This window comes from Sebastes fasciatus, chromosome 7 (assembly GCF_043250625.1).
Source record: "Sebastes fasciatus isolate fSebFas1 chromosome 7, fSebFas1.pri, whole genome shotgun sequence".
Lineage (NCBI taxonomy): Eukaryota > Metazoa > Chordata > Actinopteri > Perciformes > Sebastidae > Sebastes > Sebastes fasciatus.
In genome coordinates this window covers 7,202,512-7,229,920 of record NC_133801.1, presented here as the reverse complement: position 1 = coordinate 7,229,920, position 27,409 = coordinate 7,202,512, and the positions used below count along the sequence as shown (strand labels likewise).

General features: G+C 42.9%; 1 protein-coding gene across 2 annotated transcripts in view; it reads left to right on the top strand.

The window, feature by feature from the left end:
* The first annotated feature begins 2,354 nt into the window (after nucleotides 1-2,354).
* The window catches only part of LOC141771235 (calsyntenin-2-like), a 269,674-nt gene continuing 244,619 nt past the window's right edge, over nucleotides 2,355-27,409 (top strand). Inside the window, exon 1 of one of the 2 annotated variants that reach the window (XM_074641282.1) lies at nucleotides 2,355-2,818. In XM_074641282.1, the coding sequence (XP_074497383.1) occupies nucleotides 2,755-2,818 (64 nt within the window). In that variant the 5' untranslated portion in view covers nucleotides 2,355-2,754. The remainder of the gene's footprint in view (nucleotides 2,819-27,409) is intronic. The other variant, XM_074641281.1, reaches the window with a different exon arrangement.

The following is a 27,409-nucleotide window of genomic DNA, read 5'->3' as shown; positions in this document are numbered from 1 at the left end:
AGCTCCTCAGTTTGAGAACCACTGCTTTGGTCTCTGTCCTGCCTTTTTGTCAGCTATAAACCACTTAGGACATTTCCCAGTGAAAAGAAGACCAAATTTAATTTCATCACTGGATGGTGTGGATTCAAATCTGTGCATTGTCATCTGTTTGTATTATTATTTTTTTTTCTCTCCCTCTAGATAACGCTGGCAATATTTTCTCTGCCTCCCAGAATAATCCGTAACCAACGGAGATAGTCCAAGAGAAAAGTTCCTTTGAGATAGGCTACTCAGGAAAATTGAAAAAGTTATTATTAATCCTACTGCCCGCCACCAACCGACCGACAAAAAAACAAACTAATACACATGCACACAGTCGCATGCATGCCAGCAAACGCCCCCCCACACCCACACACACACCTTAGACAATCTGAAAGAATGAAATAAGGGAGACAATAACGTTATCTCAGGCAAAATGAGCCGTGTCGCTCAGAGATTGTTCATTTTGCATGTGTTAGAAAGAAATGACAATATTTGAGATTTAAGCAGCAGTGTTTTTATGTTTTCTCTGTGATAAGAAACAATACTGAGGTAAATGTCTTGGTGTTCTGGTTATATTAAAGTCTGTCAATCTACTAGTGCTGCAACGATTAATCGATTAGTTGTCAACTATTTAATTAACTGCCAACTATTTTGATGATGATCAATCAGCTTGAGTCATTTTTTAAAGAAAAAAAGGTCAACAATCTCTGATTCCAGCTTCTTAAATGTAAATATTTTCTGGTTTCTTTACTCCTCTGTGACAGTAAACTGAATATCTTTGAGTTGTGGACAAAACAAGACATTTGAGGACGTCATCTTGGGCTTTGGGAAACACTGATTTACATTTTTCACAATTTGTTTTTACATTTTATAGACCAAACAACTAATCGATTAATTGAGAAAATAATGCAACGAAAATAATCGTTAGTTGAAGCCCTGAAATCTTTCTTTTCCTCTTTCTCCTACTAGTTCAAACACAAAGTCCTTAGGCTGAACTGAAATCCTTTAGTCCAGAAAAATATCAGGCAAGCAGTAACAAGGAATTCAGAAATAATATTTTTTGGTGAAACTGAAAAAGGTGAATTTAAAAGTATAACAACAGGAGGTGCAGACTTGTGCCAAGGTTGTCCTACACTGGGCTGATAATATTATATTTCTGTCGTAGCCTGCATGAACAATTAAAACAGTTTCATAATGAAGATAAACTGCATCTTCAGGAAAGTAACAAATAAAAGCCTGCTGTAGTATTTAAATCACACAATGTGTCTGTTCTCATTATAGCGCCTTTGAATTCCTACATTTTATATGCACTAAGTATTCTTTAGTGACTTAACAGTGGTTAATGGCATTGTAACACAAATAGTGTTATTATCAGTATACTAGGGCTGTCAATTCATTTTAACGCCACTTATTTCTTTAACGCATTAACGCAACTTGTGATTTTGACCCCGTAGTGTGCTCAGTTTTGAAGCTCTGTGAAGATACTGGCATCATATGAAACTACTAAACATGAGGAATCCATTGGTACCAGGTTAAATAACGCTCCAAACTCACGCAAATTTTGGCAAGGAAAAACTGGCATGGCCATTTTCAAAAGGGGTCCCTTGACCTCTGACCTCCAGATATGTGAATGAAAATGGGTTCTATGGGTACCCACGAGTCTCCCCTTTACAGACATGCCCACTTTATGATAATCACATGCAGTTTGGGGCAAGTCATAGTCAAGTCAGCACACTGACACACTGACAGCTGTTGTTGTCTGTTGGGCTGCAGTTTGCCATGTTATGATTTGAGCATATTGTTTTATGCTGAATGCAGTACCTGTGACATCTGGACAATATTTGTCATTGTTTTGTGTTGTTAATTGTTTTCCAATAATAAATATATACAGACATTTGCATAAAGCAGCATATTTGACACTCCCATGTTGATAAGAGTATTAAGTACTTGACAAATGTCCCTTTAAGGTACATTTTGAACAGATAAAAAATGTGTGATTAATTTGCAATTATTTGCATCACACGATTAAGTGCTGTTAGGCCTAAATGTTTTAATCGATTGACAGCCCTAAAGTATATATATTTATATATATTTGTTAAAATAGTTTGATCTAGGCTTTTGTAAATGCATGACAGCAGTAGTGTTTTCTTTCTGGAGTGGATTAAAACAGTATGGTCAGTTGTTTTCATGACGGATCCCTCCTCAGCGTGGCAGGCTGCTGTGAGCTGGAGTGGGCTGTGATGCTCCAGAGATGGGAGATGGGAGGAGGAGGAGGAGGAGAGAGAGAGATAGAGAGGGAGAGAGAGAGAGAGAGAGAGGAGGAGGATGGGTGAGGGGGGGTGGGTGCCTGAATCCTTCTCTCTCTCTCTCTTCCCTGTGACGTCGCTCTGGTCTGGTCCCGGAGTGCTCTGCTGCTCTCCAGTCCCGTCCAGTCTCCGTCTCCGTCTCCGCGCAAAACCGCTCCAGTCGCTCCTCGTCCGTTCACAAGCTGCGCTGCGACGCGACGCGCGCGTTCCGGTGCGGCGAGAGGTGCGTTGCAGGCATATAACCGGTGTCCTTCTTCTTCTTCTTCTTCTTCTACTCCACGCTGCCTGGCTGGCTTGTCCCACATACCAGTGAACTGTTCCCACTCTGCCTGAAGAGAGAGCGAGAGAGAGAGAGGAGAGGAGAGGAGAGAAGTCTCCGTGTAGTCGCTCTCCTCCTTTTCCCATCTTCTGAATCTCCACCGAGAAGATGCTGAGAATAGCCGGCGTGTTGGCTGTAGTGGCTCTGGGCTTGAGCGCATCTCACACCAAAGGTACGGTAGGTGAAGGGCAACTTGCATCTGTGTGTGCTGCACAGCTTTATTAGAGCTGCATGTGTGCAGTGGATGCAGAGAAATGTCCATCTGATACAGACAAGTGATGGCTGTGTGTTTGATGCTCTTTGCTGCAGTGTTCCTCTTTGGAATAATAACTGTATAACTGTGCAGACCCTAATAGCACTTAAGGGTGTTTTATCTTCTACAGCTTTCCTATAAGAGATTAAGAGTGTTTCTAGTGCACAATACTGAGCTCACCCTGACCTTATTATCAGCATCTTTTTGGGTTAATCTCATGTGGCATCACTATAGGATTGATTTAGAGACTTGCAGCCTTTTTTCTTCTCCTTTGTTGCAACATTATTTGGTTAAACTGCTGGATGTAGAAGAGACATTTACATTAGATGTTATGAGATGGATCTTTCCTGTTAAGGTTTGTTGTTGACTGATAGGTAGGCAGGAGGAAAGTGGAGCAGATAAGCTGTCAGTTTTGTGCAGAAACCTGCAAAAGAAGTAGCATTTGGGATCTTCCGAATGCCTTTTATGCATATTTGAACTTGAAAAATTGGCAGAATATTGTTAAAATTGTGGTGTTATTAGTGCACATATGGCCCATAATTGTTTTATTGGATGAATTTATTCATCTCACTTCTGGACAGGGAAGTCTACATTTAAAAGCTTGAGTAAATCACTTCCAAAGCTGATCATATCAATCTGCAAGTGCTGCTATGAAAGTGACTTCCTCTACAGGCAACATGACTTATCTTACAGGAACGTGAGGTTATTATCAGGTTCTTACCTGTAAATGTACCCAAACTTTGATCAATCCATCTGAAATCATAGCATTGTATACATAATGATATGTAAATTGAGTGTCAGTGGGATTTATCAACAGGCTAATTTAATTCACAGCTGCAATCAGCTCATTAAAATCCCACAACCCGTGACAGATAATCCCCAAAAGCCACAGATATATAATAACGACATACAGATGTCATAAATGTGTGCCATACTGTTGGCAGCTTTGCTTCACCGTCGAGCTATTTTTAGGTCCCACCAGTATCCCCACTGCAGCGGGACCGCTCAATCCTCCAGTGAGCTCGGCGTGTGTGCCGTAGGTAAATGCGGCAACAGGTTCGTGCTAATCAACTCCCTGTAGACGGACGCTGGCTTTTTTACGCAGCCAAGTAACAAGGTGACACCTGTCAGTTTTGTCTGGCAGCCGAGAGACGCCGCGAGTGTGATAAGCTGCTCATCCTCCTTGACACAGGAAAGAGCCTCCCAGCTCTCAGCTGCAAAGCTGCAATCTTTGTTTTGTGTGTGAGGAAGGAAAACATATGCTAGTAGACCTGTCGCAGGCCGTGACCTCAAGGCCCAGAGGTCAAGCTTTTGCCTCAAATGCACTTTCATTTAAATTAGGATTTACTTGCAAATTAGCCACAGTGGGGCGTCTATCATGTGCTGTGGTTGCGTATTCATTAGCCTGCTAACTTCATATATGTAATACTGCAGGTCATAACAGGAAAGTTGCATTGTAAGGAAGGATGTTTTTTCTTTTGTATCCAGAGCCCGGCTGCGAAGTAAACAAATTACTGCCAAGTCAATGGGGGCGGAAAAACCAAGCTCACCATGATTCTAATTGATTCCCTTGGGCCACCGTACAGTGCAGTTAAATCCAGGAGAAAATAAGAGCGTATTGTCTCAGGGATCTGTTGCCACGCTGACCCTCGCCGCCTTTCCCATTTCCTGTCACAGTTGGCAGGAAAAGCAGAGCTCATGAGAATCAACAAACCTAAATCATTTTTACCATTTTCTTACCCCTGGATCTGTTTCTACATTTCAGCTTTTTTTTATTAAACGAAACACTGCATTTGTGTCAAGTGTGGCGAAGGATCCGCCTCCGTAGAGCGCCAACATGCAGAGCTGTTTTCCAGATAACTTTGAAGCGCCTGCTACTCCTGTCATTTTCTGTTTAGCCACCGTTTCATTCCAGGAAAGCGTGGACTTGCTACTTCCTTTAATCACCGCCACCCTCCAGTCATCCAGTCAGACTTAACGTGGTGTGTGTGTGTGTGTGGCTCTAAATGTGTGTGTATCTACTTAGTATGTGTTTCAGAGTTGTCTGTAATCAGAGCTGGAAGTGCCAACATCCCTCTGTGCGCGTGTGTGTGCATGTGAGAGTGATAGAGTGCAGCCAACGTGTTGACAGCCGCGAAGTATGCAAAAATGGGCGAGGAGGTGATGTCGTTTACAAAGGAATTATTGCATTCGCAGATGCATGCTGTGGCTCAAACGATTTCCTCAGGACCGACCGTGTCGCCGCTCGACAGGGAGAATCTTCTGGCAGCGAAGTAGAAAGAGCTATAGAGTTTTTGCCAGTGCTGCCCGGAGCCCCGCTTTTGTGTAATTCCAAGCAATATGAACTCTGAATTTAGATAGCTCATTACCAGCACAGTGTATTTTAATTCCGCTACCCACTGTGTGACTCTTTGTTGGTGGAACCTTTTTGCTGCTTTATTATGTCCAGATAAACACACTGTATATGTTTTTTTTTTTTTTTTACAGTCTGTAAACATGCAAACACTTATTTGGAGGATGCCTCTTGGTAACAGGCTTTAGGCTGCTGTGGCTCTAGTTTGACGGCCTGCTTGGGAAGTTGCAGGATTATTTGACACAGCTCTTATAATTTATGGTTTTTCTATATAGGGCTTCTGCATGTGTGTCTGCCGGTGCTTTGGTGTGAGATAAAGAAAGCCAAGAGGATGGTTATTTGAGGATCCCATTAGCAAATAAAAAAAGGGGGGTGACAAAAAAAAAAGAGGTAGATTTATGTCCCCCCTTTGGAGACAGGAAGTGCATTATGGGAGCACTCTATAAATCCTCCAACGAGGCTGTGACACAGGATGCGGCACAAATCCTGTGCCGGCAAGGGGAAGCAGGGCTCAGCGACACGGAGGAACATCACTGATTTCTTTTTTTTAACAAACACTTGCTTTGTCCTGTGAAGCTTCGCTGATCTCGGTGCAGCCCATCGCCAGTTGAGAAGTAGCAAAGCTTAGTGGTTGTGGCGTCCAGCCTCTGATCCCAGCGCAGCTCCACAGCCATCAGATACCAAGAGCAAGAGAGTGATTAAGTTTAAGCTATCGTCTCCAAACAAGGGTGAGGGTTTCCTGTGATTACACATCCAAATGAAGCTCTGCAGCATTTTGAACTTTAGCTTTTAGCGGACAAATGCTGTTTTTATTGCTAATGAGAAATAAAGCCTTTCCTTTCTGTCTCATTATGTAGAGTAGTGTTGAGTGGGTGCTCGTTTTCTCCTTTTAAACTTGCACACAAAGTCACAAATGAAAAGCAGTTTTGTCCGTGAAAGGTATTATCAGATGTTAAGGTAGTGATGCATCCCAGCGTGGCCTGTACACTTACATCTCCCTCCATCTTTACTCTATATCTGACTCTTTTTGTTCTACCTCCTGTATTTGTGTCTCTATTGTCTTTTTAGATGTGGAAGAAGGAGGAAGGAGGAGGAGGAGGAGCGGAGTCACAGTGTGTGCGAGCATGTAGTTCAGTAGCTGACTGAACTGGGTGCACCGTGCAGTGAGTGGGTGTCTGGTCTTACTCCTGCTTTTTTTTCTTTCTTTCTTTTTTTTTTGTGTCTTTGAGTGTTCACGGCTGACCATACTTGGCAGCAGATATTCAGACAGCCAAGGCTCATTGATTTGCCCTACAAAGTGTGTGTGAGAGAGAGAGAGAGAAGAGAGAGAGACTGAGAGGATTTAACCAGAGTGGGAATTAAGTTTAAATCTCCAGTGTCTTTTTGAGGTGTGTTTGGAGAGAGAGGAAATGATGGGAAAGGGAAGGAACTTACAAAATAAGAAAGGAAAGGAAAAGGACAGATCCAACTGCTCTAAATGTTTCAATCATATCACATGATGCCCAGTTGTCATGGAGTTGTAGATCAAATATACATTTTTCAATCAATCAGTATTTAACTGAGAACTTCAAGGACATCATCTCTGTCAGCTTAAAAACTGAGAAAAGAGATGTTTTGTTAGACTTGATAATAATAAATGCTAAACTTAGTATAACAAGTAGAGAAGAGTCATTAAGTTGTTGAAATATCATATTTTTTTACACAATTGTTTATATCTTTGAAGGAACATTGTGTAGCATTTAGTGGGATCTATTGACAGAAATAGAATAGAATATTAATAGGTATATTTCTTTAGTGTATAATCACCTGATAATAAGAATTGTTGTGTTTTCATTACCTTAGAATTGAGTCGTTTATATCTACTTATTACACAGCTATTTTGAATACTCGATTCTGATTGGTCAATCACGGTGTTCTACGATGTGTTATTTCTTTATAACAGACCGTTGCTATGTATAACAGACCGTTGCTATGGACGCACTTTTGATCTCGGACTCTGGCGGACCGTTTTTGTGTAAAATTATTGATTTCTTAAGTAAGTAGCCGTGTAATTAGTGGGATAATGTACAGCCAGCGGGTCATTGTTGTGAAATAAACCCTTCAGTGCGATGCAAAACCCCGAGTCATCGCTGTACATTATCCCTTACAAACAGAGCGGGTCCTCTTCACGGAGCCGGACGCCATGTAGTAGCCCAGAACACTGGCTCTAGATAGGGATATTCACGTTTTCACATCAGCCACCATAGCTCTCCTACACGTTTAACACAAGGGAGAAGTTTCAGTTGGTTGCATTCTGCAACCTCACCACTAGATGCTGCCAGATCCTACACACTGCACCTTTAAATTAGAGAATATCAGATAACATTAGCCACCATGAGCTGCTGGGCAAGGGTGCATGTTATTGTTTACAGGTTAAACCATTCATTTGAAGATAATGAATGTTCTCACTACATGACCAAAAGTATGTGGAAACTTAAACTCTACGTATGTGATTGTTGTTCAACATCTGATTTCAAAACCATGGGCATTAATCGGTGAGGTCCCAACACTGATGTTGGACATTAAAGGTGCTCTATACGATATTCACAGCATTAATATACTGTAGCAGCAAACAACTATTTGCTATGTAAAGATATAGTGGAGTAATGTCTACCTGAGCAGAGAATGAAGTCTCTCTCTCCCTCTGTGTGTGTTGTAATCTGAGCTTCTCTGTGCTTTGTTGACAAAGCCGGGCCGGCTGCTTTTCGTGCATGTTTGTGCATGTGAGCGTGCCCCAGTGGCTAAATCACGGCCGCCGCTCTGCACTGCTCTCATACAACGTTTACAGCTGTTAACACCGTACCGACCGACAGCACCGTTGCGGAAGCGTAGCCCCCCACCATCAGGTTCCCCCCCAGGTTAACACTGTTAGCTCTGTCAGCACTGTTGCCTTTTCACTGTAATCACTGTTAGCTCCGCTGTCGCCAATTTGAGAGCCATGCATAAACAATAGAACAGCTCTTAACCTCGCATTTAGCACCTTAAAGACAGTTTCCAAACTGTGAAAAACACTTTTTATGGACCTAGCCTCGTGTACAGGAGAATCATCATGTTGAAACAGGAAGGGGGACTTTATTGTCTCAAACATCGCTGTTTGCTTTCACATTAAGACTTCCCTGAATTTGAGCAAAGGCGCTGAACACAACAGAACCACACTGAAAGATTGAGGACCGTGTATTTTATGGCTAGTGACTAGTTATCACTAGTCAGCAGTTACAAAATACAGGGGTGTCTGCATATTTTTTGGCTGTATAGTTTATTCATTCTTTCTAATATTACATTGTCTAACTTATGTCTGAGTATGTCATCACTACAGAGCTACACTTAGTCGCCACTTCTTCAGGATAATCAAGTTTGTTAGACGTTTTAAGTGTCTTGTCAGACTCCTTTGATGATTTGCTCTCACGGCCTACAGCACATGACAAAGACACCACTTATACACACATACAGCCAAGAGCTCTCCAGGGTGCTCTGCCACCACTCCAGTCCTCTCATCCATTTGCTCCTGTTTTCCACCAATCACTTATACCTCCAGTCCAATCTCACCAGCGGGCTCTCTTCTATTTTTCAGAGCGGGGTGATGACACATATGTGAAACACACACACTGACGCACAGACACACACTGATGAGGGTTACCCAGACAGATAGCGGCTGACCCGTCCCTCTCCACCAGCTGGGTCCGGCTGACCTCAGAGGAAATGATCAGAGGGAGACGATGGAGAGAATTAGAGGACGAGTGAGAGGATAGAGGGTCAGAGAGAAAGTTGCAGATCTTTGTCTCCGTGACTCATAAATCTTCACCGTTGACAAGTGGAGCACTCTGAGTGGAGTGCAGACTTTTATAATGGACATGCAGACAGAACAAGAGTGTCTGAGTAACATTATAGGCCGATCTCTGCTTTCACTGTTGACATTCACTTTGTGTGACTTCTGTGTGTATATTGTTATTGTTGTCTGTTTCCTATTTTAAAAAATAATAATCATCTATCCATTCATAAAATACCTACACGTTCTGATCCTGTACAGGTTAGCGGAGGGCTGGAGTCTATCCCAGAAACACACACTAGTATTTCATTGGTCACAAAGCTCTAAAATGTGTATTAAATTAGCCCTGACAAATATCTATTATGACTTAATTTACAATCTAAACAATTTTGTGGCATACAGTATGTCTACCTGCAAGATATTCTACAATGCACATGACCAAACTCTGGCCTGCATATTAAACACAGAGTTAAAGGAATACTTTCACAGTTTGGTAACCATCAGGACCCCTCTTAAAACGAAACAGTATTGTTTTTACACTTTGTCTGTTTTACATATTAAACAAAGAAGATATTGTGTTAATTAGTGAGCTTTAAGGTGCTGGTATAGGTGGATTTTCTTACCTTTGGACAGAGTAATGCTAGCTGTTGTCCTTTGTTTCCAATCTTTATGCTAAGCTAAGCTAATTGGCTGGCTGCGGCTACGTATTTACCATACAGAGAGTGGTATCAATCTTTTCATCTAACTCTCAGCAAAACAGTGAATAAGCGTATTTCCCCAAAAAGTTGAACTCAGAAAAAAAGAATTGGAGTAGACATTGTTTACCCTGGTCATTTGATTACTTCAAAAGAAAATGGTGTCTGACAACACACGTCAGTGGGGCCGTTAAGTGTGTCACTTGTTGCTCTGCCACTAAGCTGCTCTGCAACGGAGCCGAATTGGATTGAGACACAGCCGATGTCTGTAACTAAAAGGGACGACCGGCATGGCGGGACTACACACACACACACAAGACGCCGCCGCTGTTGTGTTATGGTACGTATCCACAGGATCCGTCATTTCCACGCTTCCCATTCATTGTCTTTGTAAGCAGCCGTGCAATGCATTCTGGTAATGTAGTTTTGCATTTTGAGAAATGAACCGTCACGTTGGCCGCTCCTCATTTGCATAAAGTTGAGGTCTAGGCTAGTTTAAGCAAATTAGGGGGGTCCGCCGCATCTGGACTCTAAACTAAAATGAAGATTCAGTGACTTTGTTTCTCATTTTTCACCTAAATGTTTTCAGAAACACATTTCGATGAAGTATTTTCGGAATATACAAGAAACAAGTTTCCAAACGAGCCGCCATGTTGGTTCCGATTTGAATGCTGGGAACAACACGAAGGAAAGCATTCGTCCAATCAGGTGCCCAGTGGCAGCCCATCAAACATCCAATGCAGCGTTGCAATCCCTCGCGTCCAAAAACGCCTTTGTGGACACATACCATTACACCTCTCACCGGCATGAGTGAGTCCCTGCTGAGTCCGCGACTTGCCTCAACTGAAGAAGCATTCTCTTTATACATCCATGGAAAGTAGCCCACTACGTTCCTTGCAACGGCAATGGTACAAATAGAAATGGCCGCCGCTCTGACCATCCTGCTACATTGGTTTGAATGGGAATGTCTGTTCTACTCCTATTCTGTTTCTATGGTTGAACTATTCCTTTAAGACTGAACACTGAACTGGATCCCAGTTAGACCTTTTAATTGAAATCTCTGGCTATTATGTCATACTGTATGTTTTTGTTCTATTCTCATTCTTGCTTGATTACAATGCTATACGTTTGAAGCTGGTGTAAGGCTGCCATTTCACTGCTAAGGGGCGCCTCCATATTCAGGTCAGCCCTGCATGAGCATCGGTTATGTGTTTCATTACCGCGAGCAGCAACACACCCTCGTCATTGTCAGTCTACGCACACAACCCCATTAGCACCATGTATTTGCTAATGGTTTGCAAGGCTGCTGATTATCCACAGGTATTGGGCTGCCCGCACACACACACAAATTAATCAAGTGTTAATTTTTATTTTCTTCATTAGTCTACAGTCTCCTCAAAGCCCAACACAAACACACACACTACACGAGCCGTCCCTGTGTGATTTTGCCTTAATGATTGCGTTAAGTGCTCATCACTTGCGTGTCTGTTTTCCTATCTGTGCTCAATTTCAATTAATCCGCCCATTTCCCCATGAAGGCAACAGTTGCCATCCCATATGCTAGCCACTTACAGGCTGAACAGGCGCTGGCAGAGCTTATATCTATACACCCAAACACACACAAACAGATAAAAAAAAAGCACATGCTGTTGCTTTCATACGGTCTCTTTACATAGAAACATAAACACATAGCAACATTATCTTCTCCGCTTGTGGCACAGGCTCATTGTACTTACGGCTTTTTGCCAATTAAAGCTCCATCAGCAGGAGGTCCACGGATACGTCGGCCCTGATAAAAGCATGTTATTTAGTGAGGCTTGTTGTGAGTTACAGTACTAGTGTCAGCGCCCCTGGCGTTAGTCCAGCCTGCCAGCAGATGCTACAAAGTCTGTCACCCCTCTGCGGTGGTTATAATAGGTAGTGATTGGAGACAAAGTCTGCCTGGCTCATATCTGTTTACCTGCATTATCTCTGCCATTATAAAACCGCCACTGCTCTCTTTTCGTGTTTACTAAATATGAGTGTATTTCTAGAAAGACAAATGAGTGCCAAACATTTATCTTTGCTTAATACGTTGTATCATCAAGCCTGTGTTTATTTAATTTATGTTGAAGCATCCTAAATTACTATAAAGGCTTTGGAAGCTGCATAACTGATGTTGTTTTGATGGCAGAGTTTTGTTTTTATTCTACCGCACACTCACTTTGAAAACTACAAGACAAAAGAGAAGTTCTACAGGAGCAGACATGAAGGCTGGGCGCTGTCCTTGGTCCTGAAATGAACCAATGACACTCAGCTAGAAGCTGCAGCAGTGGAGCTCTCGGTTGTGCTGAAAGCAGACCTAGTGGACGGTTTTGTCTTTCCATTAGCTCGTGCCTCAGTGCGAGCGGGCCATTTGCATACACCAGTGTGAGGGAATATTGGAGGGGCGGAGATCTGTGAGAACACACCAGGGACCTGACAGCCTGTCACAGCTATGATAAGGCTGAGCGGTGATTGATGAGTGACAGATGGACGGGTGAAAGTGGCCGGGAAATGTGCAGCATTTCAATGATGATGCTAAGCAGTTTTACTGTTTTAACTGTTAGCTCTTACAAAGTGAGACATAATGGTGATGTAAGACTGTATGATGGGATTAAAGGCCCTGAAAACCTGTTTCAACAATCAGCTTCTTACTATGAATGATGGGCTCCTACATGAGTTTTGGTTATTTCACGTGATGATTCTTCATTTGTATTTTTGGCTGTGCTCTTCTCACTGTTTTGAAGTGGGCGAGACTTTTTGTGGCTTCAGAGGGGGCACAGCAATTCTGGTAAATTGCCTGAAGTAATGTCACTTGAGTCAGCATTTGAAGTTTGAAAATGAAATAAATCTGGCGGTGTGGAGTTAAGACCCGGACACACCAAACAGACATCAGAGAACCAGCAGCGATGAAGGCCACCTGTTGCGTCGCCTCATGTTGCCTTTGTCTTTGCCAAAAAGCTGCACTCAAACACACCGCAAAGACTACAGCCGACGGCCAACTACCACCTACGTTCTGCGCCTGCATGAGATAAAATAATTGATTTTTGATATTTTAGAGTAAAGTTAAAGGTATCCTGCGTTTTCGACTGATTTAGACAAGGATGCAGATGCACAAGCAAGAATTTGGGTGATGCGAAACACCTTCCTGTTGCACGTTTCACCCTATCCTGTTGACTGAGAGTTGGTGCCTAATGGACAAAGAATGCACCAACAAAGGCAGCGAAGAAGACTGGAAGCCAGCAAACATGGACGTAAACAATGCATGATTTAAAATATTGATAAAATCGGTTTGGCGAATGTTTTATGAGGAAGGAAACGCCTCAAGAATACACTCAATGTGGTGAAAAACACTGAATGTAAACCTGTTTTATTTACAAAAAAACGTCCACATGGTACCTTTAAGTTTTGACTCAGAGTTTTCAGAAGCTTTAAACACTAATTAAGGGTATGAAATACCGATGTGTGAGTGTGCGTCCATGACTCTCTCTAGCATCAGGGGCGACAGAGCCAAGAAGCATAAACCATCTAAAATAAATACCGCTCCAACAGTCTGAAGTGTGTTGAGTTGTGGCCAAAGATACCGGCTGCTCGGTCATATTTTCAACCTGCTATAGAAATCTCTGCACAACGATCCATGAATCCTGCGGCTTTGTGATGAGTTTGTGGGGGAAGCGTGTGTGTTTTGACTTATGAAAGGCGATGGCTCAAAAACTTGAAATATATCCATGTTATATAGTGTCCTTCATCCAACACATTTGTAGTGACTGTTCACACACACACACACACGAACACGCACAGGTGAAGCATTGGAAATGAACAGGTGGGACCAGCTTTGTGCAGAAGGCCTGTCAGGGTTGCAGCATTTTTATACTTCCGCTGTAACTGGGCCACTGACACACACACACACACACACACACACACACACACACACACACACACACACACACTGCGAGCTCCTCCTCTCCCCTCTGTAAAGGTGCACCCCAGTTCCCTGTGGCTGTTGCGCAAGCTCAGTAATTGCATTCCCAACCGTGTGTGTGTGTGTGTGTGTATACGTCAGCGTGTGTGTGTGTGTGTGTGTGTTTACCTGCGTCTAGGTCAAACCCTGAGGGACGTGAACTCTCTGCTGGGTTGTTTAATTTTTTAACGGGACGCTCAGGGCCTCATTTGTCCCTGTGTGTGTTTTGGGAGAGGTGCTCCCATCTCCCTCCCCAGGTAGAAAGAGGAGACAGAGAGAGTAGCTGTCAGTTCTTGTTCAAGCCCAACAGGCTCTAGTAGTTAGCAATTTGTCACAATTTGATTGTTTTTCAAACCTGCACATACCCACGTGTTTATTGTGATTTAGGCCAGCTGTCACACTGCAGCGGCTGCTTTAGCTCATATCCGTGTCCTGCATCTCTTCATCCTTTCTGCTGTGGTCCTGCAGCAGACAGCAGCCTGGCTGTAGCAGCTCCCCCTGTGTTACCAGAAGGAAGATCTGGGTCACCGTGTACCTGCTCCTCCCATCGCTTTGCATCCCCTCTTGTTCATCCTCTGTTCTATCTCCCTCCATCTTCCATGTCTTTTCCTTGTCTGGCTTTGTCTAATCTCGCAGCCCATAATATCACAAATTCAATCGCTCCTCTTTTTTTTATGTTCTTTCAATCTTTCGTCCTCGTCTTCTTCCATGCTCCCGCTGGGATTTCCTGGTGTAGCATTAGCATGGAGGTAATTACCAACGGCGGGGCTTAGGCAGGTCTTATCACACTGTTCTCTCCTTCCCTCCGGATCCATCTCTCCCATTCCCTCTTTCTCTTTTCACTTTTACTGCAGGAGCCCGTGGAGATTCTCCTTTTGGAAACGCACTGGGTTAAGGACATTTAAAAGCTAATATTTTAATCTGACTTCTGTTTTAGCTGTGCCCTCGGAGTAGCTTTTGTTGACTTTATTAGGCCGGCTGTGCTTTAATAAGGCCAAACGTACCCTGCAGAGGCTGTGGGAGTCGAGCAATAGCATGCACAATAACATACGTAACCATCCTGCCATGCATACACACACACACACACACGCACACACACACACACACACACACACACACACACACACACACACACACACACACACACGTACTACATAAAACCCTTAATGCATTCTCTGTCACACATACAGAAATACATGAATATATGTAAACTCATAAATGTAAACAAGAAAAGTTGTGCAGAAAACACAGATTTTAATCCTGATTTATTCTCCTTCCTCACATGCGTGCACACTCGCTCGTGTTCGGACATCGTCGGCTAGAAACTAATAATAGGGTTGTGAATAATTAACGTGTTATGTTCATTCATTAAACACACAGAAATGGTTGGCAGGTGACACGTACACACTCTTTCAAGCCCTTTCTATCCGACCACCCCCCCCCCATTTCTCCTTCACTCCCGCTGCCCTCTATTTGAATATCTTGTCACTTAGAGACACTGTATGTTAACATGGATGCCCGTGTGTGTGTGTGTGTGTGTGTGCGTGTATGTGAAGGTCACTCATTTTTCTAACCAGCACATCATTATTAAATCATGAATTCACGCCAGGCTCACTCACCACTCCTGTCTTTCACTTTTTGTTTCTCATGTTGTGTTGGGGTTGTACTCATGTGTGCATGTGGCAGGTATGGTGTCCGTGCACGTTTGTGTGTGTGTGTGCGTGGCCCCTGGAGTTCTCATTATGGTGAGAGTGGATGGCCGAGCTCAGCCGTAACATCTGTCTTTGAGAGTGGAGGGGCCCCACACTGAGCTCGTAGCCAGGGAACACCCTCGGAGGAGAGGCCTGAATAACAAACCGCACCGCCAAAAAGTTCACTTCTATTACATGTTGCATTTTAACATTACACTGCAAACAAACAAGTCAATCAGTATGCTGTATTTAATACTGTGAACCATCCCGTCTGTTTTAACAAGAGCCTGACCGATACATTTGTAGGCTTATGTTGGGTTTTCCATAAATATACAATTATTAGTACGATGTTGGCAAGTGGTTTGTAAGACCAGTTGTTGGCTTACAAACTAATCTGATGGACCAGATGGTTTGTTTTCACAGAACCATCTGAGAAGCCGTCATTGGAAACTGTAAAGGCACTTTAAAAAAAATACTTGGCAGGTGATTGGATGAAACATCTGTCAATCAAACTCTTGCCGAGGCCAGTAGGGGCAGAGCGAAAACATCTTTTCCATTGAGAAAAGTCTTCAGTGTCGTTCTTTGCTCTTCTTTCAATGAAGAAATACTCTCCAGTTCTGATATAACTGATGCTATTGCAGCATCTACGCTAACATCTCCAGTAGCTGCCATTGTTGTTTAGAACGAAGAGTCGCCTCTCCGTTTCGCATCACCGCGCCCGTAGCTGCCAGTAGCTGTAGCGGTAGCACAGGACGCATTACTTGAAGCATCACTTGAAGATTTGTGATATGTGATCCCACGATCCTATCGGCAGGATGACAGTGTTAAATAAAACCATTTTGATCATACACAGCTAAAGTTTGGTTAGGTTGAGGCAAAAAAAATGACTTGGTTAGAGGATAAGGGATTGGTTTGGGTTAAATTTACAGCCTCTTAAGGTTAGGGGACGTTGTCAGGGTTACAATAATAGCCATTATGGTTAAGGTCAGGGAACAATAATGTCCATGGTTTGAAGAAACCAACGTTGACAGTTGATGATCATGTGAAAGCTCCAGACCAGCTACTAAATGGACCTTGTGGTGAGATTGTTTTCAGCATAACCTCTCCGCCATCATCCCAGGTTGCAGTATGTGCTTATGTGGAAGAGCATCAGTCAAAGCATTTGGATTTTTATCATTTTATCATTATTCTCAAGTATCAATATTGGTATCAGCCTCGGGCTCTGGTTGTAACAGAAGATGACTTTGTAAAAATGAATCAGAGTGCAACCGGTGCTAAAGCTTTCATAGCTCCTCTCAACGACAGATGGTGGAAAGAGTGAAAGGCGGATGAATGAAATCCCTTCCAACATGTTTGTCCTCTTGAGTAAAGACAAAGAGAAAATAACCACAGTGACACTCACCAGAGAGCGGGGACACGTTTCAACATCATCTTTTCCGACGGGGAGCATGAGCTTATGAAAAATGTGGTCTTAACTTAGAGGAACACAAATTACTACACACCCTTTAATATTTAAAGGGATTACATTAAAATAATATGACAAGGCTGCGCTGGGAAACACTTGGATGTCTTGTGAGATCTAAGCTTGATTCTGTCTTTTGTATTTCTGTACATATAATAAGACAAGATCTTAGCATATTTTTCTTCTTTTATTTATCAAGGGTAGAGAAAGTCATTATTTTATAACACCACCCTGGTTCATATTTATAAAGCTGAGCGTACTTACTGTTTGTTGTAGAGACTCTCAGTCTCACCATAGCGGTGGTGTTGCTTGCTGTGAAGCTGCAATATTTGAGCTCATCTATTCAAATAAAAAAGTCTCAGTGGGGCGTTCCTACTGTTCGTCTGACTTATTGCATGCCATGGGTTGAAGTAGGATTTACCACAAAGTTGGGAGGACGCTTTTGCCTAAAATATTGCTGTAGCATTACGATTTGGGTCTAGCACAAACCATGAAAAACAGCCGCCAGACCAAAAGTACACGGAAAGTGTAGCAGCAGGAACTTCTGCCACTGCTGTAAGTGAAGGTTGTCATCAGTTACAAGATTGTCATCAGTTACAAGATCAAATGACTAACAGGAATTGATTAGTTCCCAGCAGGGGGCGACTCCTCTTGTTGCAAAAAGAAGTCTGATTGTATAGAAGTCTATGAGAAAATGAGCCTACTTCTCACTTGATTTATTACCTCAGTAAACATTGTAAACATGAGTTTATGGTCTCAATCGCTAGTTTCAAGTCTTCTTCAATACAGCATGATGTTCATTTAGTAAATTATGGCCCCATTTAGAGTCAAATAGACCATAAAGCACGGGATGCTTTAGGGCGTGGCTACCTTGTGATTGACAGGTCACTACCACGGCATTGTCCAGTCTGGGAGTTGTCCGTGTTTTTGTCTTATAACTTTAACCCTTTCACAGTGTGTTTTCAATTCATGAAAGCTCCTTTGTGTCCAGTGTTCACAACTTTCAGTGTTATTTTCCCTGTACAAGTGTAGCAGTTTTATGACCAACCATGTAGTTCTTTCCTAAACCTAACTATAGTGGTTTTGTTGCCTAAACCTAAAGTGACGCCAAGGGTAACAATAGTGGTTTTGACGCCAAGGGGAGGTATGTGACAAGTTTGGATGAGAGCATGTTACACTATTTGGTTTACTAAAAACATCAAGATTTGGCTTGAAATAAGTATGTTTTTTACATTGTTTACTGTAAGTTATGGATGCAAATTAATATAAGTTATCGTTGACTTTTAGTTTCACATGAGACACTTACAGCGGTCTCCGGGTTGAAAGTCCTGTGTTTGTTTGACCCATCTGTCCACCCAAACCTCCTCCCTATATGTGGATTAAGATTAGAAACATATTTGTGATACGTCAAAAACCAACAAAATCTTGAAATTCACAATGCAGTTTGGTTGTTTGGGAACATACTGTACTTTTTAGTTGACCAGGCTGGATCTGCACAAGCTTTTCTCCGTCACCACTTTTTCTCAGTTTCTCATGAGTCATGCTCGAATATACCCAGAAGATATGAAACAAATCTATCTCTGCCTCATAAATGCAAAGACATATCTACTTTCTAATCCTTCACTACATCTCAAAATCACACCTTTATGCTCCTGGAGTACACACAGCTGCTGCCTTCCTCTCTTTCACACACACACACACACACACACACACACACACACACACACACAAACACACACACACACACACACACACACGCACACACACACACGCACACACACACACACACACACGCACACACACACACACACACCTTCACCATTTAAATATCAATGAGTCCTCTCCTTTTATGCTTTATGCTGTGGGTCTCCAAACAAATAGATTATGTCTAGCTGTGTGGCATTTCTCAGGTGGTGTTTTGGGGCACTTGAGTGTTGACCACCTGATGCTCAAGAACATATGAAATGGCTGTTCGTGTACAAGTGTGTGTGTGTGTGTGTGTGTGTGTGTGTGTGTGTGTGTGTGTGTGTGAGAGAGACATCCGTCCCTGCTATTCTCTGCCCTCCGTCCTGGTGAGTCTCTCTCCATCTGTTTGAATAGTGACAGCTCCCCCCTGCTGCCTACAGCCAAGAGTGCTGAACACCTGTAGAGAGGTGCAAGACACACACATTCACACACGCATATAGACATATTCACACACGCATATAGACACATCTCAAATCTTGATGCACTCCTCCACTTCCGAGTTGCCCCCATCAATTTTCACCCTTCACTTTTTTTTATTTACCTGCCTCCGGTTTTTTCTCTTTGTGTGTGTGTTTGCCGGTGTCTGTTTGTTGTTTTGGTCCACTGTGTAGCAAATGACTTGTCCCGGCTGGGTGGGTAATTTTCCAGCGGCATTGACGCTTTCATCCATGCAGTCTCTCGGGGCGCGGCGTTTATGAATTGACATCGTAATCACGCCTTTGCCGCTTTCTCTCCATTTCCAGCACCTTGGGAGGGCAGGCGGGGAGGGTGTCGGGTTTATATGCAGATGGAAATCTGCGACGGACTGTTGCTAGAGGGCAGGAGAGGCAACAGCAGACAATAGGTGAGCGACTGACTGACAGCTGGAAATTGAAATAGGAAGAACAAGCTGAGGCCAGAAGAAAGAGAGACGGAGAGAGAAAGCACAGCTTGGAGAGAGGTTCAGCAAATTGGACGGGGATTTTGTTGAATCACATTTAAAGATGCTATCTGTTGCATTTTCATATAAATAAGTGTTTTGAATTATGGCCTGTTTTGAATAAACAGAAGAACTGTTTCCTTCTCCTCCTCCTCCTTCTTCGTCTCTTGACATTTACCATCTGGAGCTGTCAACAGATTTTGCTGGTGTGCAGAAAAATACCACCGGCCTCTTTATCAAATGGTGCGTAGAACAAGTTTTAAAGGGGACATATCATGCAAATTTTTAGGTTCCTACTTGTATTTTGGGTTCTTACTAGAACATGTTTACATGCTTTAATGTTCAAAAAACATAATTTTTCTTATACTGTCTGTCTGAATATACCTGTATTCACCCTCTGACTGAAACGCTCCGTTTTAGCGTCTGTCCCTTTAAGACCCCCTCCTGAAAAAGCCCAGTCTGCTCTTATTGGCTTGCAAGAAAGATATGGTGCATCTTTGCAAAGGTACTTCTCAAGCTGTGGGCGATATATTCTAATAAGCCTGTATGTGACATATCACATTTTCTGCAGCCCACAAATAACTGACTGGGTTGTCTTATTGCACAGTTTGTGAGTTGGTAGGCACTTCAGATACCCAACATGTATGTATACAAGCACTGAACAAGTGAGTTTTTCATGACATGTCCCCTTTAAATGTTTTAAATACCAACAAAACCAAGCTGACTTAAATACAGAAACACCAGAAAGACACAAATGGTCAACCACATCCCTACTTTTTCTGGACAAATATAAGATGAGAAACATGACAGACAGTGAGGTGAAGATACTGTGCTGATGCGTCCCAGGAGTAGGCATGTGGGACAGTTTCCCAGCATGCACTGGAAATATGGACTACAACACTTTCCCCTATTTCCCTACTTCAGTTGTTGTCACAAAATTAATAATGACGAGCGAATGCAGTTATACTGCGAGTGATGTGGAAAGAAAATGCGTTTGAATGACGCTCCGTCCGTTAATTGCTACCCTACCAATATAAAGCATAATGTCAAACCTTCTTTTAACGTTTTGTAGCTGAAAACACAAGATTGCCCAAATCAAATAGTATACAGTCTAATCAACTGAAACTAAGAATTGTTGTATTTCGTTAGCTCAGAATGAGCCCTTCATATCTACATAGGCAGCGGGTCCTCTTCATTGAGTCCGCCATGATTCTCCACCATGTTTCTACTGTAGCCCAGAACGGACAAACCAAACACTGGCTCTAGAGAGAGCCTTTCACATTTTTACATTACCTGAAGGTCACCGTAGGTCTCCAACTCATACAGTATATGACACTGCGGTAATGTGAGCCATAGAGTGCTAAACCGTGGTGCCGCCAGCCGCCGTCTGACTTCCGTTGCTCCTAAAGTAGGGTTATTATGGTGAGGATGACCTCTGAGCGAGGCGAACAGTATCACCACGGTTTTGCACTCGGTGGCTCACGTTACTGCAGTCTTGGAAAGGTCAGAGTGAGCGGAGACGTACTCAATCTGCAACCACACCACAAGATGCCACCAAATCCTGCACACTGTACCATTAACAGTTTCAGTGTAATAGAAACATGGCTTAATTACATCAATTAAAGTTTAATGTACTAAAACAGTTCATTGTTAATGCAGATTGATGGTAATTGAATGAAAGTGAGAGCATGTACCTTTTTAACAGAAGAAACAACACATTGTTCCTCTTACAGAAGAACAGTTGAATTCATTAGCAATAAATCGCACTGTTGCTCAATGCAATGCACCCGGGGGTGTTGTTGCTACAGCCTTACTTATGGTTCTTAATGTGGGCACATTCTCCACAAGCACAAGAGGAACTGATAAATCAAGTTGTGTGCATAGAAATGTATGGTTAAAGCACAAAACTGTGTATGCACACGGTTGATAATGAGGCCCCGGGATCTTGCAAATCATCACTTTGAATAAGGGTAACTACATCTGTAAGAATTTATGTTGACGGTGAGGAACAAACATGAAATGTTAAACATGTCTTGTTGCATAAAATACTGATAGAATTGGAAGTAGGGCACGGTTGTTTTCTTCTGTTTGGAACATTTGTGATTCCTTTCCCAATGGGAGGGCAGTTGGATTACCTTTGTTTTCAAGTGCGCCATGCCACTCCTACTGTAGCTGCTGTAACTGAGCCTTCAGTAACAACCCCGGCTTTCTTAGCTCTTCTTACATTCAAACTTGTTTTTGTCTGTCCTGTATTCTCCCGAGTCTCTGAAGCTGCATGATGAAATACAGAGGTAGCGGTGTCGACGCGGAGGCAATGGGAGGAGGATTAAAACCTTCGCTCTGTGACACTGTCGAAAGCAGATGCCTTTTGATGTGAAAGCATTTGGCTCATACGGTGTCGTACAGCAAAAGGAATGAAGGAATAATCATAATATAATGTCTGACACCCAGTTATGCAAACGCACACAGTTTAACATGTGTGCATGAGAAAATTTCATTTCCTCTCCTCTGATCTTTCTCTTTGTCTTCTTGTTTCTCTTTATATCTCTGTCCTCTCCCAGTCAGCAGCCTCATTTTTTAACTGACTCCCTGTAAGCACAGAGCTTTATTGTTTACCACAGAGTAGAAACTCTTTATTACCATCCGCTCTTTCACAGCATGGGTCATGATTTCCGTCTTTTTTTACCTTTTTCCGCTCCTCTCCCAATGTCATGGCCAAAGTGGCAGAGAATTCAAGGTCTCATTGAACAAATACAGTTAATAAAATGTTACCGGGAGGCGAGAGAGGGCATTTAATAGCAGAGAGGATTTGAGCTGGTGGCAAGAGATTAGGGCGCAGTGTTTTACTGGGCAATTCCCTCCGAGTCACTCTCTGTCCTCTCCATCTCATCTCCTGGGTTTATGGACAGGGAGGTGTCCATAAAGTTACATGGGTGAACGGACGCAGGTGTGTGTGAGGTGGGATGACATGTGTGTATTTTCTTTCCCCAGGGCTCGACCGATGCTGGTTTTTCAAGGATGATACTAATGGTCCTTTTTTAAAATCTGAGATTGCTGACAGCAGATGTTTCATGCCATTATTGAATGTCCTTAAAAGTTATATTTAATGGGTTTAACATTTTGGGGGAAGCAGGCCACTTGGAGTAATTGTGCATAACATCTGTGCCGATGAAAGTAATTAGTAAAATCTGCAATAGTGGCGGGCAACCTCCGAGTCTGAAAAGTGAAACCAATGCTGAAGTGCCTAAAACTTGCATTTTTTTTAACAGCCAGCAGGGGGGCGACTCCTCTGGTCGCAAAAAGAAGTCTGATTGTATAGAAGTCTATGGGAAAATGAGCCTACTTCTCTCTTGATTTATTACCTCAGTAAATATTGTAAACATGAGTTTATGGTCTCAATCGCTAGTTTCAAGTCTTCTTCAATACAGCATGATGTTCATTTTGTAAATTATGGCCCCATTTAGAGTCAAATAGACCATAAAGCAGGGGATGCTTTAGGGCGTGGCTACCTAGGCGACGGCCAAAATGCCGAACTCAAGGCTTCAAAACGGCAGTCCACAAACCAACAGGTGATGTCACGATGACTACGTCCACTTATACACAGTTTATGGCAATAACTGATTTTTTTTCAAACAGTTGCTTATTTCAACATATCCTCATACAACGATTCGTATGATATCTTCCGGAAAGTTATTTCACGTTTTCCTACGAATTTCCAGCAACAGAACCTGTTTAAGCAACAAAACTACTTTGTTAGGTGTAGGAAAATATTGTGTTTTGGGTTAAAATAAGTAAGTTTGAACTACTTGGTTAAGTTTAGGCAACAAAACTACTTGGTTAGGCTAAGGAAAATATTGTGGTTTGGGTTCAAATAAGTACATTTATTAAGTAACTTGTGTAAGTTGTATAACAAAAGTATGGTAAAATGAGTCAATGTTGACTTTTGGTTACACACAGGACACAAACAGTCTCCTGGGTGAAAGTCCTGTGTTTGTTTAACCCAACCATCGCCCCCAATCTCAAATTACAGTACTTTTCATAATACAAACAGTGAATGAGAACAGCCTGCTTATTTACGCATCAGCAGTTATGGCGCAGCATCATCATTTATTTGCGGTTCACTCTCTTTTAGCTCTGGTTTTGGTCAACTCATGAGGGAAGTAGCTGGCTCGTTGGCTGCTAAATGTTCCACTATGTTCACCAGCTAGCTGCTGACTTTGTCTGTCTGCTGTTTGGTGCTGAGCAGGTGGTGTTCAGTGGGTTTTTAGAGCTGAAAACAGTTGCCTGCTGCGGCTGAAAACAACTATGAGAGCCATGAGAGTGAACCAAAACAGTAAGTTGTGGGCTGGACAGCTAAACAATGAGCTGAAACTCACTGTAATGCTGGGGAAGGAGAGCCGCAGATGCACGTGATAATACTCTGTGGAAAGCTTCTGAAGAAACGAGGAGATATCGTGTGACAAAAAACTCTGAAAGATGATAACTACCAATAAAATATATCAAATTATATTTGTCTTTGCAGGAAGTGCAGATGTGATCAGTTATAACATTAGCTCAAATTGCATATCAGCTATCTTCCTTGTTGTCATGGCCGTTGTGATATTGAATCTCATTAGAAAACTATAATGAGAATGTGTCCTACCCAGTTTGTTGTTCTTTGATATTGGTGTCACAACTGCATTCCACTAATTTCTTATCCATGCAGCCCAGCTCTGCCACATTCAGCTCAACTGCATGCATGGTTTATCGCTTGGCGTCCACAATGCTGCACTACATTTGAGCCAGTGCAGCGCCATTACCGGCACCGGCTGCCAGGGGCAACGGGCCGGCACCACGGGACTGGAATGCAGCCGTCTGTGTGTGTGCGTCTGCGTGTGTATGTGGGTGGATGGCAAGCAATCTGTCGCTTGTTTACACTTTATATATCACTCTCTGGGTGCTGTAAATCTCCATCGGTGTCTGTCCATAACCATCTCCCTCCTGGTTGGATTACATCTGCTTTTTTCTCTCTTTCCATCTCGTCGTCCTGCTGAATGTGTATCATACTATAAATCACGGTGTGACACTCTGTTGCTTCTTCATATGATGTCTTTTTGTCCGCAAGCGGCGGATCACTCCCTCCTCTGACATCCGTTAAACTTTGAAAGCCTGCGAGAGTGAAATCTCTATTGATCTGCGTAATGGAGGGCGTGATGCTGCTATTGGTGTGGTAATGTCATGGGATGAGACACAGAAAAAAACGCACCGCATCTTTTTTCCCGCCGGCTGCCTGGAGACGGCACCTATAATATCGATCCATCACTTAGGTGCCACTTTTTCCACCATCGATCTGTCCACCTGAAATCTGGCCGACGACCTGAAAAAAAAAATCGACCTGAAATCAAAGAGGAGAGGGAAACGCTTTTGATCCAGGCCGCTAAATATCTTGTGCCTCCTTAACAGGCACACTTCACAGGTCATTGAGGGGCCAGGGCTGTTATCATGAAAAGCTTGCTTCGCTTACAAAGCACCATCATCTTGCCAAACGACAGCGATGGCTCCAACAGAAAAATCAATGCCTTTCCACCCCCATCGGGGGCGAGTACCTCTAAAAGCATTTTCTATCCTGCTTTTCAGCAGCATTTATTAATCTTTCAGCAGCTGACTCTTGTCTCCCCTCTCTATCTTAACATCTAGGATGAGGCTTAAGTGGTTATGAGCTCCTCTCTCATACCAGAAAAACTGAAACCAGGTCTTTTGCTTCGTAGAGGCAAACAATTAAGCTTTAGTTATGGATAGATGTAGATTGTTTGCTAATTGATTCTAATGTCAGTGCTGCTTATTTGTTGAGGATGTGAAGTGGGAGATTGCCACTTCTGTGTTCAGCGAAACGTTATTTAATACAAACAAACATAGCTGCGGAAGAAGCCATGAAGAAAATGTAAAGGCTAATGAATATTCAAATCCCTTTCTCGCTCTGTCTGACTGCTCGTCTAAAGTAACATGAACATTGGGAGATTTTCCAAACCCCTTCTGCTCCTCTTGACAATCCATTCATGGAGGCAACTGGATAGGTCTTGTTGGAAATATTGTGTTTTAATTTGTCTTTTCAGTTGTGCAGGAAGTCAGAAGAAGGAGAGAAGTGTTGTTAAGTGTCTGGCTCCAGGCCCAGACGACTGGCTATGGGCTGTTTGTCTGAGTTGTCTGATTCAGCCGTCGATGGAGGTATTATTTGCAGTTGGAGTCTGGATGAGTTGCAGCAGATTGTGTGGAATACGAGGGATTTTCTCTGCTCTTGGCTCGTGGGTAGGGCTAAGAGACAAAATAATCCCTCGACAAGTGCAATATGGACGAAATCCTCGACGGGGGAAATCCCATGTTTACTTGGACATATGATTCCACCACCTCCATTACTGCTAAGGCTCTTTATGGGAATGAACATAGGTGCTTTTTTTGTAATAATTCTCCCCCCTGACCAGTGCTGTTTGATTTATATGTGTGAACAGGTACAGGGAAAAATAAACATTTGCTTTGCTCCAAAAAAATAAAGGGTAGTAAAACTCAAGCCAGGCTTTAAACCATGCTAGTACAATGCTGGATGCAACAGTTAGACTACTTGTACAGCTTGTACTACCAGTTCTCATTCCCAGGGTGTCAAATACAGACGCTTTGTCACGGCTGTCGGCGTGTGATACCGCCGCACTTATATAGATAGAGATAGAGAGATTGCTTTTCCACCTAGTGGACACTTTGCTAATTGTAAAGAAGGCGTGATTGTCAGACTGTCGGTTTCGGAAAGTTACAGATATTCTTGAAAGCAGCAACTCTGACATTGTAAAGGTGTGAAGGAAGGGGATTTCAGATGTTGTTCAACCATCCGACAAGCGCATCGGTTGAAGCTCACTGACACCTTCAGTATCCACCCCAGCAGTAAGGAAACCACTGGTCTAAACGAGAGAACACACCTTCAGGTGAACTAAGCTCATTAATCAGCGTAGTGCATTCCTATAGCAGGAGCAGTACACTTCCGCCTGTGTGATTGATTTAATGACATGGCATTAAGCAGCATAGAGAAACGGCTCAATGTTCCTCTCTAACAGTTTCCATACAAACTAATGCCGTTTATGATGATCTCTATTTGATATTATTACCAAGATAATGAATGATTATGCCTGTGGTGAACCCCCTCTGAAGTCACTTTCATACAGTAGAAAAAAAAAATTAAATGTAGTGACTTCTTCTAACAGTACCAGCTCTGTATTCTAACGTGGCGTCTCACCGTAAATTATCAAAAATCAAGTCCATGTTTGGATTAACCACCAAGCGTGACGCAGTGGGAATATTTTCTCTACTTGCCCCAGTGAAGTTGCTGCTTGTGTTTTTTAAATAGCATGCTCTGCTAGGTCACTGCTGTGTTGTTTATATCGCTGTGGCCGTGGCAGCAGTGACGTGATGAGGATGGCGAGGGTGTCTGGGGAGCGGCGGGCGTGCTCTCTGTTTAAATGCTGCAGGGCCCCGGGGATGGACGCTCACGCTCAAAGTGTCTTTCAATGTCGGGCAGGACAAGCTGTTTTGTTATTGGGCGACTAAAAATAAAAACCTCTGACCTTGACTGGCCGCTGATGACAGAGTGAAGAAGAGAGGTGATGAGAGAGATAGTGAGTGTGTGTGTTTGACAGAGAGATAGAGACAGGAAGTGAGGGATGATGATGAAAGATGGCAGGATTAAGAATTAGATGTGGTGAGGAAAACAGATGAAGTCTTAATTGTAGAAAAGGGGATTAGAAACATGATAATTGGAGATCATGAAGATTGTGAGACCTCTCACATTTGCAGTTTTGTTGCAGTTTTTTTTTCACATGCGCCACACCTTCAGGT